Here is an 18,448-nt window from a genome sequence, read left to right as displayed (position 1 = left end):
CAAGGGCCACTTGTAGATTTACAGTTTACTTGTCTTTTTTAGTTTCTATTAGACTTTAGTTTTCATAACTGTTGAGTTTTGAGTCCTTGACTCTTGACTCTTGACTCTTTCATATCATTATGACATTATGATATTTTTTGTAAACATTATATCACTGTGACAATGAAAATTTGAAGTTTGAAGTTGGGCCTTGGCAATTATAACTCATTGGTAATGATTGTGAATTATGAATATGATGCTTTGTGAAAGACTAAAGTTGTTTCATTTCATCTCCTAAGGTTGTCTTTAATGATAGATTGTGCAAGAGCAAAAAAACTTGGATGCAACAAAATAACAAATGGTTTAGTAAATGGGATATTTGCTTGAACGCGTGCCCCATAAACAGCAAAGAGATAAAAGCTTTTGTTATGGAAAAGTTCCACAAACGTACTTGGGAGAAGGAGCTAGGAAGAAAGAAAAATTACTATATTGAAGTGTTTAATCCCACTCATAATCATCAACCAAAAGCATACATAGAGGCCAATATCTCTTGGAAAGCCAAAATTCTTATTGCTCAGTTAAGGACTAATTCTCATCAACTCCGTTGTGAAACAGGGCGCTGGAAAAGGCCAAAGGAAGTGTGGGAGGAAATGGTATGCATTTTTTGTTCTTCCGGAAAAGTGGAAACAGAAAAACATTTTATTTTAGAATGTGAGGCCTTCAAAGACAACAGGGAAAGTTACGCAGATACGCTGGCAGCTAACTCTTGGGATAATCTATTTAACGAGGGGTTTGTCGAGAAGACGGGAGCATTTATTGTGAAGCTTCACAAAAAAAGGGCCGAATACATCAAGCAGATGAAAAAGCAATCTGTCCCATAGGCTATCTTTAGCCTCGTGGACGTTAAAATAATTTCTTCTTCTTCTTCTTCTCATTATTCATGTTTCATTTTATAAATTTTTAACATTTCATATCATGTTAACAGTTAGAAGTTAGGACTTAGAAATATCTTCGATATTACTTCTTGTAATGGTTAAACTTGGCTTACAAGTACAACTTGTTACTTTGGTGATCAATGATGATAAATGTTATTGAATTTTCAATTCTGAAAGCTTGAAGTTGAAACTTTAATATTGAATTTGATGAATCATGATTTATAAGACTCAATATGTTGCAGTTGTAATATGTATTTTACTAACTTGTGGACATGGTTGATGACGATTATAATTTCTAGATGATTGATGTGATATGGTTCAATGATCAATTTATGTTTTTTTTTTTTTTTATGTTTTTTATGTCTATTTCATCATTCTACATGTTTTTGTTGACATATATGTATCAAAAATTAAAAAATATATATATTTTTAAAAAATCGCTCCCCGATTCGCTCCCAAACCGGGAGCTTCTGAAAATGGTCGCTCCCGCTCCCCGCTCCCAAGTAACATTGCTTTGCCTAAGGGCACCTAGATCCTCTACCAAATTATTCCTAGTATCAGAGTGTTGTGTTAACACTCCTGGGCTCTACATCTTAAAGACTGGTTCACGCTGATATAATATGTGAAATTTTGGCTACTAGTGGACATATTTATAATCTATATTTCTGTCTGTGTTGCTTGTTTACTTTGAAAGAAAGGATTTTTGTCAAGTTTAGATGTAATAAATTGAAATAGTTTTCAAAATAGTATGTTATTTGTTTTGTAGCACAATTTTTTAACACATGTATCGATGTAAGCATGCTCACCTTATCATTTGGTAGTGTAGTTTTATCAAGTATTTAGGTAGCCAGTATTTCGTGCTATCTTTAGGAAACATATGATCTATTCCAGTCTGTTCCATTATTTATGGCACTATCTGAGGCTGCAGGTATGGTTTGCTGATGTCATCTAATGGTGTTCAGCAAAAGCTAGTTTCAGAACTTGAGGTAAGGAGTCCAAGATTGCTTTACAGATTCTATCTACTTATGGAAATGGTGTGAGATTTGAGCTAATTAGTAAATGTTTCTCTGCAGTTGCATCGTGGATGTCGACAGTTCTCTTCAAGTGGTGAGTCCTTTCATCTACAACTAGTTATGGTCTGCACAAGGATCGCTTATGTTCAGCTTTGGTACTTGTGCATCAAATCTCTGTCAAAATTCACAGTTATAGTGCTGAATTCTTTTTATTGAATACAAAGTTCAAAGTGATTCTTCATAACCTCTGGTAACCGTGGCTTCACTAGTTTCAATCTAGAGCTCTCCATATGATCACTCTTTCAGCGGAATACTTGATACACAACATATGATTCCAGCCTTTTATTAATGTTTAGAATGACATTCTTTTTCTTTGAATAAAATGCTTCCATTCAACTTGTTATCACCTTGCTCACCCCTATCATGAAAAGCATGTTGAAGGTGATTAGTTGTGGATGAGTACAAGTTACAAGCAAGGGTTGCTTACAACAGCAAAACAGAGTTTCCATAAAATTAGTGTGTTACTCCAAAGCAGAATAGACCTAATTCAACTTCTTGTGATAGATTGCAGCATCTCTAGAGGAATCCAATCAGTTCTGTATGGTAATGCCTATCCGGCATTGGTATTTAAGAGAGATGTTAAAATTTGGGTACGAGAGGACAAGTGGTTCCCTAAGGCTTTGATCTTTGGGCTTGGGAAAAGTGTACAAATTTATTTGTACTTTTCTCCTAAAATGACTTTATAAGTGGTAAAGTCAATTTTATTTAAAAGTGATTTTATAAGTGATGAAACTACATTTTAATTTAAAGGTGACTTTATTATAGTCAATGAAGAATTAGAAAGTGAAAAAGTGATTATGGAAATAAAAGGCTAAGTGGGTCTTTATTTAAGTGGGTGAGTTAGAAAATAAAAAGTGAGAATTAAATGCACATTTATTCTCATCCCTAGATCTAAATGAATCTCGGCCATTAGATCTTAGGGTAACCCAAAAAGTCATTTCGAGAGTAAAAGGAGAAGAAAAGAGAAGAAGATCAATTCATTTTTTGCATGAGCATTTGAGAGAAAGAAAAGAGAAAGCAAGGAGAAAATTTATGAGCAGTGAGGAAGTGAAGGGGAACAGCAAGAGGACATTTCAACAAATTTGTGCAACAACATTTATTGGCACGCATCCCAAGGCAAAACCGTACAGTAGGAGAAAGGCACAAAAACCGAGGAAGAGGGACAACAACAAGAGCATGAATTTTGAGGTAGATGTACTATTGAAATCCGTACAGTAGGTTCCAGGCACGTTTTTCGAGGCATGCCATACATCATTAAATGCTGTTTTATTGTTGGAAAATTTTTGTTTTGGCTATTTGCTGATTGACACGATTTTTGAGGTGGAATTCAAGCACGGAAATCGAGATAAGTTGTAATTTGTGGTTGCTGGAATTTTTACTGTGCATTTTAGTTTCTATGTAAAAACATTTTCAGAAATAAAGAAGAGCTCTCAAACTGGTTTTCCGCAAGAGTTGTAGGGGGTTTTTCCAAGGTCACATTGACCAAAAATCACTTTGTTATTTTCTGTGTGTGGCTGTCATAATTTTGCTGTGTTTTATTTTTGCAATTTCAGCAGTTGTGGAATCTCTAAATTTGTGTTTTCAGAAAAATATTGTTATTTCTAGATTTTAGAATTTTTATCATGTTTGGATGTAAAACTGAATGCATGGAGTGATAAGGAAAACTGATAACCGGAGTGGGGGTTGAAATTTCTTCATGGTATCAGAGTTTGGTTGGCTGAAAAGTGCAGTTTGGGACAACAAAGTGAAAATTACAGCAAGCTGATTTTCACACAGAAAACAAGAACCTTTACCACAGATTTGAAAATTTCAGTTTGGTAGGACAATGAAACATGTCTTTGGGTTTGAGAGTTGAAGACAAGTTGGATGGGTAGAACAATTATAGTGCATGGAAGGAGAGAATCCAAAACATCTTTGAGGAAGCAAAAATCTGGGGCATTATGGTAAATACCACACAGAACCCAATAGCAGTACTTGCTGACCCTGTACAGTTGGCAGAGTTTAACAAAAGGAATGCTAAAGCAAAAAGATTGATTCTGGAAGGAGTCAAAGATCATGTCATTCCTCATGTGAGAGGAAAGACTTATGCACATGAGATGTGGACAACCTTGACCAGTGTTTACCAAAGCTCAAATAAAAACAAAAAAAATGATTCTAAAGGAGAAAGTGAAGGCCATTAAAATGGCTAAGATTGACATTGCTACAACATATCTCAGAAAGATCACTTCAGTGAGGGATGAGTTGGCAGCTGTAGGTGATATCATTGCACCCACTGAGTTGTTGAGGATTGCTTTGAATGGTCTTCCCACGACTTGGGAGAATTTTGTGGATGGCATTGTTGCACGGGAAAACCTTCCCGATTGGGAGAGGTTGTGGGATGATTGCATTCAGAATGAGATCAGAAAGAACCATCTTAGGGTAGCCAAACATGTGGAGGTGGATTACAGTGTGGCATTGTTAGCAAGAGGCAAGAAGGGCAGAACAAGGAGAAAGACTATTCCAAAGTCAAATGTTGGAATTGTCAAAAGTTGGGACACTATGTTGTTGTGTGTCCGAAAAAGAAGAACAAGAAAGGGAGAGACAAACCCATGGAAACTTCTGCAGAGATAGAGAGCTTCTCAGAGAGCTTTGATCGGGAGTTTGGGTTCATAGCTTGTGAGGCCACTAGTGCAGGATCACCTGCCATACAGGTTCAGAGGGAGTGTGCACTCCCTGCTACTAGCAGAGCATCTTCTAGCATTTGGTATGTTGGCAGTGGCGCTTCTCGCCACATGATAGGAGTCAGAGAGTACTTCTCAGAGCTTTCAGAGGATGATACTGATATGGAGGTACTACTTGGTGATCATAGCATGGTTAGACTCTTAGAGCAATTGGTGTGGGGACATTGACATTTGATAGGGGATCCAAACCTCCCTTGAAAGTGTCATATGTTCTATATGTGCCTGTAATGAAGAAGAACCTGATATCCGTCTCAGCACTTGAGGATAGAGGGTATGATGTGTTGTTCAGAGAGGGCAGGTGCTTATATATCCTAGGGGAACTCCAGCATCTTCAGCTAGAGTGATTGGTGTGCGCCATGCGAAGGTGTACGAGTTCTCATTCCAGCCTTCGATGGCATTGAGTAGCAGCACCTGAGACAGGACCGATAACAAATCTAGTAGTTCAGAGTTGTGTGAGATTTGGCCTTGCGGGAGATCACCACTGGTGTGCCAGATTTTTGTTCTGATCACCTTGATGTATGCAGAGGATGTGCTATGGGGAAGTTTTCTAGATCCCCTTTTCCCAGTAGTGACAACAGAGCGACCAGGATCCTTGACTTGATTCATACCGATGTGAGTGGTCGGATGTCTCATGTATCCTTGAGTGGCTATGAGTACTATGTTTTATTCATTGATGACCACTCCAGGACGACCTGGATTTATTTCTTGAAGACCAAGAGTGAAGTCTTCAAGCGATTTCAAGAGTTCAAAGCTCTTGTGGAGATCCAGACTGGTAGGAAGATCAAGGTCCTCAGGTCGGACAGTGGAGGGGAGTATACCCTTGGTGAGTTTGTTGATTTTTGTGCTGAGGTAGGCATTAGGAGGGAGTTCACAGTTCCTTACAACCCCCAGCAGAATGGGGTTGCGGAGAGGAAGAACAGATCCATTGTAGGGGTTGCCAAAGCCACGCTTCATGATCAGGGGTTACCTTTATTTTTGTGGGCAAAGGCCTGCAACACTGCTGTGTACTTGCAGAACAGGAGCCCACATCGTGCCTTTGGGAATGTGACTCTGAAGGAGGATTTTTCTGGGAAGAAGCCTAATGCTGAGCACTTTCGTATCTTTGGGTGCCTTACATATTCCTATGTCCCCAACGTGAACATGACCAAGCTAGAGCTCACTGCAGACAAGGGCATCTTTGTGGGTTATAGCGAGACTTCGAAAGCTTATCGAATTTATACTCCTGCGTAGAGGAAAGTGGTTGACAGGCAGGATGTGAAGTTCGAGGAGGAGAGAGCTTTTAGGAGGTCACGAGAGTTAGAGTATCCAGAGTCACCAGACCCTCAGGAACAACTGAGTCAGTCACAGGGATCCAGTGGTCAGGGATCAGGAGGTACATCGATTACAGTGTCAGGTCCATCAGTGAGCAGTGGTTCTTAGAGTCAGGTGGGTGGTTCTTCGGGCAACATGCAGGGCAGTGCGCAGAGCAGTTCACAGGGTAGTCCACTAATGGACAGTTCGCACGGTACTTCAACATCTACAGGCATAGATTCAGGCATGAGGTCAGTTGGCAGGCCTTCAGGAGTTCAGGCTTTTGATGATGATGAGGATTCTTTCACTCCGGTGGGAGAAGTATGCTCAAGGAAGAGGAAGCCCAAGTGGCTTCAAGATACCTTGCACGAGGCCACATCAGTTGCTGGGCCAAAGAGATAGGTTAGAGAGAGTAAACCAACTGAGTGGTTCTATAATTACATGGCATTGGTAACAAGCATTGTTGACTCCGAGCCTTCTAGTTATGAGGAGGCAACCAGCCAGCGAGTCTGGAGAGAGGCCATGATGGAGGAGTATTCTTCTATTATGAAGAAGGATGTTTGGGAGGTACTGCCGAGGCCTGAAGGTAAATTAGTTGTTACTTCCAGATGGCTCTACAAGATAAAGCATGTTGCAGATCGCAGCATTGAGAAGTTCAAGGCTCGATTTGTGGCAAGAGGGTTCTCACTAGTAGAGGGAGTTGACTATGAGGAGACTTTTGCTCCCATATTTCAATATACATATATTTGCTCCATTATATCGATTGCAGCAAAGATGGTTTGGAAGATCCACCAGGTGGATGTGAAGACTGCATTTCTCAATGGCTTCATTTAGGAGGAAAGCAGTTGCAGGGCATTGAGGTGCATGGGAAGGAGTCCCATATATGCAGATTGAAAAAGGCACTCTATGGCCTGAAGCAAGCTCCTAGAGCTTGGTACTCGAGGATTGATAAATACTTGCAGGGGTTGGGTTACACAAAGAGTGAGGCTGATCCGAACCTATACTTCATTGTGGTGGGTGAGGAGCCTCTCATTCTGGTGTTGTACGTTGATGACTTGATCATGACTGGTGTAGAGAGACTCATTGAGGGTTGCAAGAGAGATCTTGCTTCAGAGTTTGAGATGAAGGATATCGACCCGATGCATTATTTTTTGGGATTGGAGGTGTGGCTGGAGGAGGGGCATTTCTTCCTGGGACAAGGGAAGTACATTATGGATATTCTTAGCAGATTTCACATGGAGGACTGCAAACCCATGTCTACACCTATGATCACTAACTGGAATAATCTTCACGCTTTTGATTCCGAGTTGGTGGATCCTACTCTCTACAGACAATTGATTGGTAAATTGATGTATTTGGTTAACACTCGACCAGATATATGTTTTGCAGTTAACACTATGAGTCAGTTCATGTGTGAGCCCAAGAGAATGCACTGGGTGGCTGCAAAACACATTCTTTGTTACTTGTAGGGGACTGTGGATTTTGGTCTAGATTATAGACAGTGTGATGGAGTGAGACTGGCAGGGTACACTGATTCAGATTGGGCAGGTTGGGCTTCAGATAGGAAGGGTGTTGTTTTGGGTTGGGTTTGGCAGTTGTGTCATGGATCAGCCGGAAACAAAAGTCAATTGCATTGAGCTCCGCTGAGGCAGAGTATATGGCTGCTAGTTTGGCTAGTTGTGAGGCCATATGGCTTCGCAAGATGTTGCTTGGTCTATTTGGTCAGGCATTGAGACCTTTAGTAATTTAATGTGATAATCAGAGTTGCATAAAACTCACGGAGAATCCAGTTTTTCATGACAGGTCAACGCATATTGAGATCAAGTATCACTTCATTAGAGACTATGTCTAAAAGGGAGCTGTCAAGCTTGAGTACATTTCCACAAATGAGCAGGTAACGGACATTTTCACCAAAGCCTTACCACTGGGCAAACATGTTTACTTCAGAGACAAGATGGGAGTGCTGAGGAACACTTTCCTCGGTAAGAGGGAGTGTTAAAATTTGGGTACCAGAGGACAAGTGGTTCCCTAAGGCATTGATCTTTGGCCTAGGAAAAAGTGTCCAAATTTATTTTTACTTTTCTCTTAAAGTGACTTTATAAGTGGTAAAGTCAATTTAATTTAAAAGTGACTTTATAAGTGATAAAGTTACATTCTAATTTAAAGGTGACTTTATTAAAGTCAATGAAGAATTAGAAAGTGAAAAAGTGACTATGGAAATAAAATGCTAAGTGGGTCTTTATTCAAGTGGGTGAGTTAAAAAATAGAAAGTGAGAATTAAATGCACATTTATTCTCATCCCTAGATCTAAATGAGAATATCAGCCATTAGATCTTAGGGTAACCCAAAAGGCCATTTTGAGAGTAAAAGGAGAAGAGAAGAGAAGAAGATCAATTCATTCTTTCATGAGCATTTGAGAGAAAGAGAAGAGAGAGAAAAGAGAAAAATTATGAGCAATGAGGAAGTGAAGGAGAGCAACAAGAAGACATTTTAGCAAATCTGGGCAACAACATTTATTGGCACACATCCCAAGGCAAAATCGTACAATAGGAGAAAGACATAAAAATCAAGAGGGATAGTAGCAAGGGCACGAATTTTGAGGTAGATTTGGGCACGATTTTCAAGGTAGCCATATTGTTGAAATCTATACAATAGGTTTTGGGCACGTTTATCGAGGCAGACTGTACAACATTTAATGCTGTTTTATTGCTGGAAAATTTTTGTTTTGGCTATTCGCTGATTGGCACGATTTTTGAGGTGGAGTTCAAGAACGGAAATCGAGATAAGTTGTAATTTGTGGCTACTGGAATTTTTACTGTGTATTTCAGTTTCTCTGTAAAAGCATTTTTAGAAATAAAGAAGAGCTCTCAAACTGTTTTTCCCCAAGAGTTGTAGGGGGTTTTTCCAGGGTCACATTGACCAAAATAACTGTGTTATTTTCTGTGTGTGGCTGTCATAATTTTGCTGTGTTTTATTTCTGCAATTCCAGCAGTTGTGAAATTTCTAAATTTGTGTTTTCAGAAAAATATTGTCATTTCCAGATTTTAGAATTTTTATCATGCTTGGATGTAAAACTAAATGCATGGAGTGATAAGGAAAACTGATAACTGCAGTGTGGGTTGAAATTTCTTCAAGAAAGAGTCTGAATCAAATTTGCATCATCTAAATACGCATTTTAAAAGGCCACATAAGCAGATCTGATTTAGTCTTTCACCAAGGATAGAGCTTCTGACACATTGGCATTATCTCAAATAGTCCATAGCATGTTTCTTAGAGCCATATCAGTGCTTCGCGTAGCATAAATTCCACATGTTGCCCCCTCAAGGGCAACTTCTTCCAGACCACCCTTTCAGGGGTACATTGATGCCGCTTGATGAAGTTGATTGAGAGTTGTTCTTCCAGTTCTTCCATCGGATATATGATCATCCAGCCTTACATCATCCATGAGTACTATCAGATGAATGTACCATGGTATATTGATTCTTATGCTTTACACCTCAGATGTTATGTGCACACACAGATGTTACTTCATGCATAATATTTTCACTTGATGTGCTATGGTTTCATGTGTGGGGTTCCTTGCTTAGATGCAGTGTGATGGTTTCTAACATTGTTGTGAAAGTAATAAACATTGGGTATGATTTAATATGTCTTAACAATACATTTTTTATTATTGACTTGTGTACTGTGGGGGGACATACTTGTCCTTAATGTTGCCAGGAATTGGGTAATTTTTTACTATTAGTGACCTAATTGGGTTAGCGTACTTCATAGCTTAAACATACTTAATACTTTTCATCTTTCTATTTTCACTTCCATCCCCTCTGATAAAAATAAACTAGTATCAGTCATAGTTGATTCATTACATGTCATCCAACAAGGTCTAATCAAGCAAATAGAAGAAAATGTAAGAGAAGTCAAGTAAAGCTAAAAAATGCTAGAGGTGAAGAGAGTGAAAGCAAAAAACTGAAATCCCCTAAAATCCTATGCCAAGGGTGTATATCTAAAGAAAAGGGCTAAGAAATCAGAGGTAAAATACACAAGGGGAAATAAAGAAAGTGTCCAAGTGGCGACTCTAAGCAAAGCTGTGTCTAAAGAAAGACTTGCATGTATGAAATGAAGACTCCTAGCCCTGAAATGCTAGTTGGACTAGTTCAAAGACCTTATACATCATTAGATATGACTGTGAAGGTCAATACATAAAGTCCCTTACCCCTTTCCATAAGTTATTTCATCATTTTACATCTTTATAACCAAGTGAGCTAGGAAATACTTTTAAACTTTGGAATCAATACACGTAATAGGGGTAAAATTGTCCCACCATGGCCAAATTAGGAAAATTATAAAATTAACCTATGTTATTATGTTGTTATAAGAGATTACTTATTGTGCGTTGCTTAATGATTTGTGTTCATATTTGATTCACTATTATACATGAGTGCCCTACATTGGTGTTTGTGCACCATGCCTCAAGATTCGTGCCATTTTTCTTGGGATTTGTGACACCACATTAGGATACATGTATAATGAAAACATGAGCATATAGAGAAAGCAAGAAATAACTCAGAAGTAATGAGTTCTTTGTATTCGGCATAATTAATAAGAGAGTGAAGACTTTCTTATATAGGTTACAATAGCACTGAGTCATTCCACTTTATGAATGTGGGATTGATCAATAAGACATAAAAGCAAAAATATAACATAAAGTTAAATGCCTACGTCTATTCAATAATTGACCATTATTACATAATTTAATACCCTCCCTTAACAGTCAATTTACTAACTACACCAAGCTTAGCCCAAAATTTTACATATTTTTCAGGACCCAAAGGCTTGGTAAGAATGTCTGCAGTTTGATCTTCTGCGGGACAGTACTGTAGCTCAAAAGATCTATCTTCAACAAGTTGTCTGATGAAATGGCAGTGTATATCAATATGTTTGGATCGCTCGTGGAAGATTGGATTTTTGGCAAGTTTCATCACCCCTTCATTGTCACAAAAGATGGGTGTGGGCTCTGTTTGCTGCATATGCATATCTGATAGCATCCTTCTGAGCCAAATTGCGTCGCACACTCCTTTCACTGCTCCTCGATATTTTGCTCCTGTTGAGGAAAGGGCTACTGCATGCTACTTCTTGCTGGTCCATGTGACTGCACCTGTGCCAACGCTGAAGACATATCCAAAAGTGGATTTTCTGTCATCAATAGAACTTGCCCAATCTAAATCTGTATATCCACACAACCTAGGTTCTTTGCTTCTGTTATACAGAATGCCAAATTCAAGTGTCCCTTTCACATATCTCAGTGCCCGCTTTGCTGCAGTCCAATGCTCTACTTTTGGCGCTGTCATGAATCTGGAAATGTAGCTCACATCAAAACATAAGTCAGGTCTAGTGGCTGTAAGATATATCAAGCTCCCCACTAGTTGCCTGTATATGGACTCATTAACTGCCTTAGAGTCGGTCTAGGCTGAAAGTTTCTGTCCTTTCTCCATTGGTGTAGACGAGATTTTGCAATCTGTCATTCTGAACCTATCCAACAAAACCCTGACATATTTTGATTGTGAGATGAAAATGCTGCTACGTGTTTGCCAGACTTCTACACCTAGACAGTAGTATAGGAGGCCTAGATCAGTCATGTCAAAAGCTTTGCTTATATTATTTTTTATCTATTCTATAGCCTTTTCCTCACTACCCGTGACAATGATATCATCTACACATATAACTAGGAGGATGATATCATTACGTACTCTTTTAACATACATGTTGGAATCTGAAGGACTCCGCTGGAACCCCTGTTTTTCCAAATATCTGTCAATTTTTATGTACCACGCTTGAGGTGTCTGCTTCAAGCCATATAGAGCCTTCTTTAGTCGACAGACCAAGTGCTCTTTTCCTGAAACCTGTAACTCCTGTGTTTGCTGCATGTAAACTTCTTCCTGCAAATCTCCAATGAGGAAGGCAGTCTTTACGTCCATTTGATGGAACTTCTAGCCAAACTATGTTGCCGTGGCTAGAACAAGATGAATGGTGCTCATCTTTGCTGTGGGAGCAAAGGTCTCCTCATAATCAATATCTTCTCGCTGAGAGAATCCTTTTGCAACCAATTGTGCTTTATGTTTGTCATGTGTACCATTTGCTTTATACTTGACCTTGTAGACCCATTTGCAGCCAATGGGTTTCTTCCATGGTAGAAGAGATGTGAGATCCCAAGTCTGATTTTTCATCAAACTTTCATGTTTAGATGCCATGGCTTTCTCCCATTCAGATGTTCCTTTTGTCTCCTCAAAGTGTTGTGGCTCAAAGATTTCTTGTAGAGTGGCCATAAGAGCAAAGTTAACCATAGATGGTTGTTGTATGCTTTTTCCTCTGGATGATCGTCACTCGATCATTTCACCTATCCGAACATCACCAATGGTGCTATGCCACCATTTGGGTCTTTTCTTAGGATCCACCCCACCCAAATCAGTATTTCCACCATGACTTGGGCTACCTGTAGTCATGCCATATGACCGTTGAATCAGACTGTCAAGATAAAAAATTATCGAACGAAGAGTCTCACCTTCCACCCCTTCAGGTGGAGCTGCCTGAAGCCTGATACCTGAATCTGCTAGTACCTTTGGGTGCTCGGTAATTCTGGACGCAGAAGAAGGTTGGAAAGGTCCAACATCCTCATCAACAACATCTCTACTGAAGGTCACTTGATTAGTGGCTGTATCAACCAACCTGTAAGCCTTATGAGTGTCACTGTATCCTATAAGCATTAATTTCTGGATCTAACTTGGTTCTTTTCTGAGCTGGAACCCAAGTGTAACCAATAGATCCAAAGAATTTGAGATGACTCACTTTGGGCTTTCTACCAGACCGTGCTTCTTCTGGTGTTTTCTTCTTCACCGCCATCATTGGAGATCTATTCAGCAGATAAGTTGCTGTGAAGACTACTTCAGCCTAAAACCTATGTGGAACACATATATTCTGCAGCATACATCTGGCCATCTCCATGATGGTGCAGTTTCTTCTTTCAACCACTGCATTCTGTTGCGGAGTCTAGGGTGTGTTGTATTGTCTCTTAATTCCATGACTAGCACAAAAGTTTTGGAATAGAATTCGCGACCATTATCGGACCTAAGAGTGGTGAGGTGACAACTTGACTCTTTTTCCACTAATGCTTTGAACTTTTGAAATTCATTAAACACTTCTAATTTCAATTTTAAGAAATACACCCACATCTTCCTATTGAAATCATCAACAAACATAAGAAAATACCTGGCACCGATGATTGATGACGTGTTCATTGGTCCACAAACGTCTGCATGAACCAACTGAATGACTCTTTGTGCTCTCCAAGCATGTCCTTCATCAAAAGGTGATTGATGTCGCTTCCCAACTTGGCGAGATTCGCAGACTCCCCGGATCTTCAGTGGTATGTCCAAAAGTCCATCGACCATTTTCTCTCGAGCCAACTGAGAGAGATAAGTCATATTTAGGTGCCCATACCTCAGATGACATAGTGTATTGATATCTGATGCAGATTTAGCTGCCAATGCATGTTCTTGACCTGTCGTTTACCAACCTGAACAAACCATGATCCTCCACACCAAGAGCAACTTTTTCCTTGGTGTCCCTGTCAACAATATAACGTTTATGATTGCTAAAGTTGATATCTAGATTGGGGCAATGCCTCATAATCTGACTAACTGATAGCATATTTAGTTCCATACCTGGCACATAATAGCCATTGAGAAACAGTAAGGCTTTCTCTCTAAAATAAATCTGAATATTACCTTTACTAGCTACTGTGTACTTTGCCCCACCACCAAAGATTACAGAATCCTTGAATGAACATGACGCAAACTCTGTGTACCAATCCTACTTGTTGGTGAAATGTTGTGAAGCTCCAGAATCAATATACCAAGCAGATGATTTGCACTGATATGTGATGGCTGACTCCTTCTCTACTGTGTTTTGCAACATGAACCTTTTGCTGAGGCCCTCCCTGGTTGGATTTCTGGTCAACCAACCTTTTCCTGCAATATTTCTTCACATGGCCTGTCTTGCCACAATAATGACTAGTGATGGTCTTTTGTCCCTGCAATCCATCCTCTCTGTTGTGCTGGGATTGCTTGTTGACCCCTTCACCTTTGCCTTTGTAATTGGTCGCAAAGGCTTGCTTAGAACCCTCTGTCTCAGTATTGCTGTCGAAGTATTTCTTCCATCTTTCCTGTTGTAAGAGCTTGTTGCAAAGCTCTTCAAACTTCAGGTCAACATTCGTAGTAGTGATGTTGAGGGTTTCTATCAAGTGCTCATAGGCTTGTAGTAAGATTTTCAGCGTGATAACCACCATATCCTCTTCTTCCATCTTTCGACCAATGACTTGCAACTGATCCCGAATGTCCTTGATTTTGAGCAAGTGCTCTTGCAATGAGGCACCCTCACCCATCGTGATCGAGAACATGTTCTTCAGAAGGAAAGCTCGCCCTTTGTCAGTAGTCTCATGAAGATCTTTCAAATGCTGCCAAACTTTTGTTGAAGTTTTTCCTGCCTAAACTTCAGGAAGCATTGCATCAATAACAGACAGTTTGATAAGCATCATGGCCTCTCTGTCTTGGCCATCAAACTTGTCCTGATCTTTACCCGCAACTTTGGGTCGGTATCAGAGTTGCACAGCGGAAGCGTGGTGGGCCCATAACCTATTTTTTCTGAGAACAACTTCATCTAAGCAATGGTACTCAAAGATTGCCAGTATTCCTTGCTTCCAAGTGTTGTAGTTTTTCCCAGAGAATTTTTTGCTGCCTTCTAGCATAATATTGGTCAAAGAATCCATCTATGCAAGTCAAACTTGGTAGATCTGCTCCGAAACTGACCACATCCTCCTCAAAACCCACTGAAAATATACAAATTAGCAACTAAAACGCTAGATCTGCAAATCTGGCCACAAAGAAGGTACAAACAGATCCAATCTGTTCTAAAGCAATCGTACAGCCCGAACGGCTGTTTGACAGTTGTACGACTGAACTTGGACAGAAATTGGCGGCTCTTTGACAGCTAGGTAAAAAATTTCAACCTGGAATTTGCGGCAGCTGCAGGGTAGCGTACGACTCTTCCGTACACAAAAAAATTGCAACAAAAAGATTCTACTGCTGAAAATGACGTTTGCAGAGTGCGGGTTTTTAAAACTGCAAAGTTATTCGATTGACCCGAAGAGATTTTGGCTCTCCATTGTACTACGATAGCGATCCCTCCGTCCTTGACTACTGACAACAGTCCCTCGAATCTTCACCCTCTCACAGTTCTATGGCTCGGTAACTTGGCTCTGATACCATATAACGCAAACACGAGCATATAGAGAAACCAAGAAATAACTCAGAAGTAATGAGTTCTTTGTATTCGGTGTAATTAATAAGCGAGTGAAGACTTTCTTATATAGGTTACAATAGCACTGAGTCAATCCACTTTATGAATGTGGAATTGATCAATAAGACATAAAAGCAAAAATATAGCATAAAGTTAAATGCCTAAGTCTATTCAATAATTGACCCTTATTACATAATTTAATAACATGTCATTGTGTTGGGACTTGTGATAATGTGTTGGATGATGATAAGGATTCAACATCATCATCATGTGCCATATGGACCATTTTTATAGGACATGCATGTTGGAAACTCTGAGAGGGAGGGTGAATCAATATTTCTTTTACAATTGTTATATTATACCAATTAAGATCGCTTAATAGAAACAAATACAAGATGTACAACAAAAAACAATTTTATGAACAAGAATAATGAGGACTTCAATCCTCTTTTACAACAATAATTTGTACAATCACTTTTATAATTCCTTCGGGGCTCCAATCCTAGATGAAGACTCCAATCTTCAATTTCAAACCAGGCTCCAACCTGTACTATACCAAGCTCCAACTTTGTCTTCTTGAGGACTCCAATCCTCTCCAATAATTCAGGCTCCAACCTTGTGTGAGGACTCCAATCCTCTAGGGCTCCAACCCTCTGCTTCAGTTCTTCAAAAAATGTTTTAGTAATACTTCTGGACTTCCAATATCTTCTTCAACAAGTCCTGAAAAACAACTCCAAGATCTGCTTCAACAAATTTTACAAAATTCTACAGGGGCTAGTCCATCAAGGTCATCTTCAACAAGGCTAGTATGTATCTTGAAGACTCTTCATATCTGCACAAACAATCTTCTGCAAAGCTAGTCCATGAGGGCTTCAACAATGCTGCTTCATAGATGACTGCTTCAACAAGAGTTAATAAATTTTCTCCAACACTACACAAAAACAGTTCTTCAATGATGGCTTCAAGGTCTTCAAGGATGCTCCAACAAGAATCTGCTCAAGAGATACAAAGGAGGCTTCTTCAAAGGACACCAAAGTTGTTTCTCAAGACCGAGGATAAGCGTGCACTTTCCAAGTTCTAAAGTTTTCACAGAAATAAGAGTCAAAACTCTGTTCAACAGAGACTGCTCCTAGGTGACTGTGAACTTCAGCTCCAAAGGTAACTGTGACTTCTGCTTTGGTAAGTCTGCCCAATCTCAAAAACTTCTTCACAACAACTGTTCTTCAATCCTTCTCTAAGACTGTTCTTCTATTTTGCTCCAAAGTATTCTTTTTCAAAACTGCTCTTCTATGCTGTGACTCTGCTTCAAGGGTGTCATAAGGCAGCTCAATAGTCTGTCTTCAAGAGATCCCAAAACACTGTCCTCAAGGCCGAATTTGTCACAGTCACAAGTCTGAGATATTTAGTCTCAGATCTGAGCTGCTAGGAGTCTGCTCATACGACTAGCACAATTACGTTTCAAGGTTACCACAGGTCTGAGATATTGTAAGGACAGAGCTGCTAAGGTTCGAGCTTCAATTTGTTCTATCCACAAATTTGAGATTACATGCCATAGTTTTTAAAAGTTTGAGACTTCTCTGTCCACAGGTCCAAGGTTGATGAACAAGTCTAAAAATAATAGTCCGCTACAGGTCCGAGCATACAAATCTGGTCACAGGCCTGCAACTTGAGATATTACAGTTTTGAGCTTCTTATTTAAAATGCTACAGGACTGAGTTTGGAAAACAACACCGGTCTAAACAAATGTGACTTGTGTGAGGTTCTGTCCAAATCACAAGGTAAATACAAGTCCGAGGATACTAGTCTGCCACAGGTCCGAAAATGCAAGTCTGATTTTCTCTTGTCCAGATCCGAGTCCTTTCCTCAAGTGAGCACAGGTCCGAGGTGCACAGCTGTAGGTAAATAACACAGGTTTATGTGCCTAGTCCAAGCTGATGGAGGTTTAACCCAACCAAACTGTGAAGTGAATAAGGTCTGTAATAGGAGGAAAAAGTCTTACTCCACAAGTAGACGTGTTACCTTTGCTGCTCAAACAGAGGTGTATCCCAGAATCCAACCACACAAAATTAAAACAATAATTGCCCAACATAAATCTTTAACCTTCATCTTCCTTAGCTTCTCTTTTCTCTGCTTTTCTTCTTTTTATCTCAGATCCAAATCTTCACTGTGTTCTTACCGAGTAGCTTGCAAGAATGAGGAGTCCGACTATATATTTATACTTGTTCGAATGTTTGAAGGGATGTCTCTGTTGGCTTGGATAGGGCCGATTTGTTAGGCTATAAAAAATACATTTTTGTCTTTATTCTTTCACAGTTTTATCTGCTGGTGATTTAAGCAAAGCACCTTTGGGAAGATCAATGTATGCATTTGCTTCAAGCTGAAGTTTGGATAGACTGTTTTCGTGCTTCATTTTTAAGGCTCAAGTCTTCAGGAGCAGGCAGATCCTCAACAGACAGACAAGGTGGCTGTTCCAAAATGTCCAAGGCAGGAAATTCAGGTGGTTTTTCTTCAGGTAGAACTGGATGGTCCTTTTGCAATTTATCAAGAACTGGAAAGGCACAAACTGAATCTTGTCCACTAGAGACATGGTCTGCTCCAATTTGGGGTAGGCATTAGATTTCACATTTAAAGCATGTAACTTTTTGGATTTGATTTTGGCTTTTCAAACAGCTCAAACTCTTCAACAAGGTCAATAGATATGTCAGAAGCTAAGCTTTTGATAGTAGTGTCGGAATCTGGTGGAAGGATATCCTGAATGACTTCTTCACAAATTTTCCGCACATTTGTACCAACTACAGTGATCCAAGATAATCCATATCAATTATTGCAAAACCTTTTGGCACCATGGCATATACTGCTAGGGCTTCCTTCATGTACCTAGGGTTTCATTGCCATATATTTTTTCATCTAGGGTATGACAACCTTATCCAATGATGTAGACTTCATTAGAGGAGTATTTTTACACGTGTGTGGTTAGAGCATATTTCTTAAGCCAACTATAGCTTTAGGGGCAATTATCTTTTGACAGAGTGCTTATAATTTTGTTAGATCTATGCCAGTGGATAAATAATGGCCATAGAATTTCCGAAATGGGGTGATA

General features: G+C 39.6%; 1 protein-coding gene across 1 annotated transcript in view; it reads left to right on the top strand.

Moving 5' to 3' along the window:
* LOC149198681 (dihydrolipoyllysine-residue acetyltransferase component 1 of pyruvate dehydrogenase complex, mitochondrial-like) overlaps nucleotides 1–18,448 on the top strand; it is a 286,422-nt gene that overhangs the window by 43,191 nt on the left and 224,783 nt on the right. Inside the window, exons 3-4 of the mRNA XM_089402112.1 lie at nucleotides 1,843–1,900; nucleotides 1,988–2,021. Coding sequence (XP_089258238.1) covers nucleotides 1,843–1,900; nucleotides 1,988–2,021 — 92 coding nt within the window. The remainder of the gene's footprint in view (nucleotides 1–1,842; nucleotides 1,901–1,987; nucleotides 2,022–18,448) is intronic.

Source organism: Pinus tabuliformis, chromosome 2_1 (assembly GCF_031772625.1).
Source record: "Pinus tabuliformis cultivar Carrire ecotype Pingquan chromosome 2_1, CPIR1, whole genome shotgun sequence".
Lineage (NCBI taxonomy): Eukaryota > Viridiplantae > Streptophyta > Pinopsida > Pinales > Pinaceae > Pinus > Pinus tabuliformis.
Note: the sequence above shows the minus strand (reverse complement) of the source record. Positions and strands in the feature narration are given on the sequence as shown.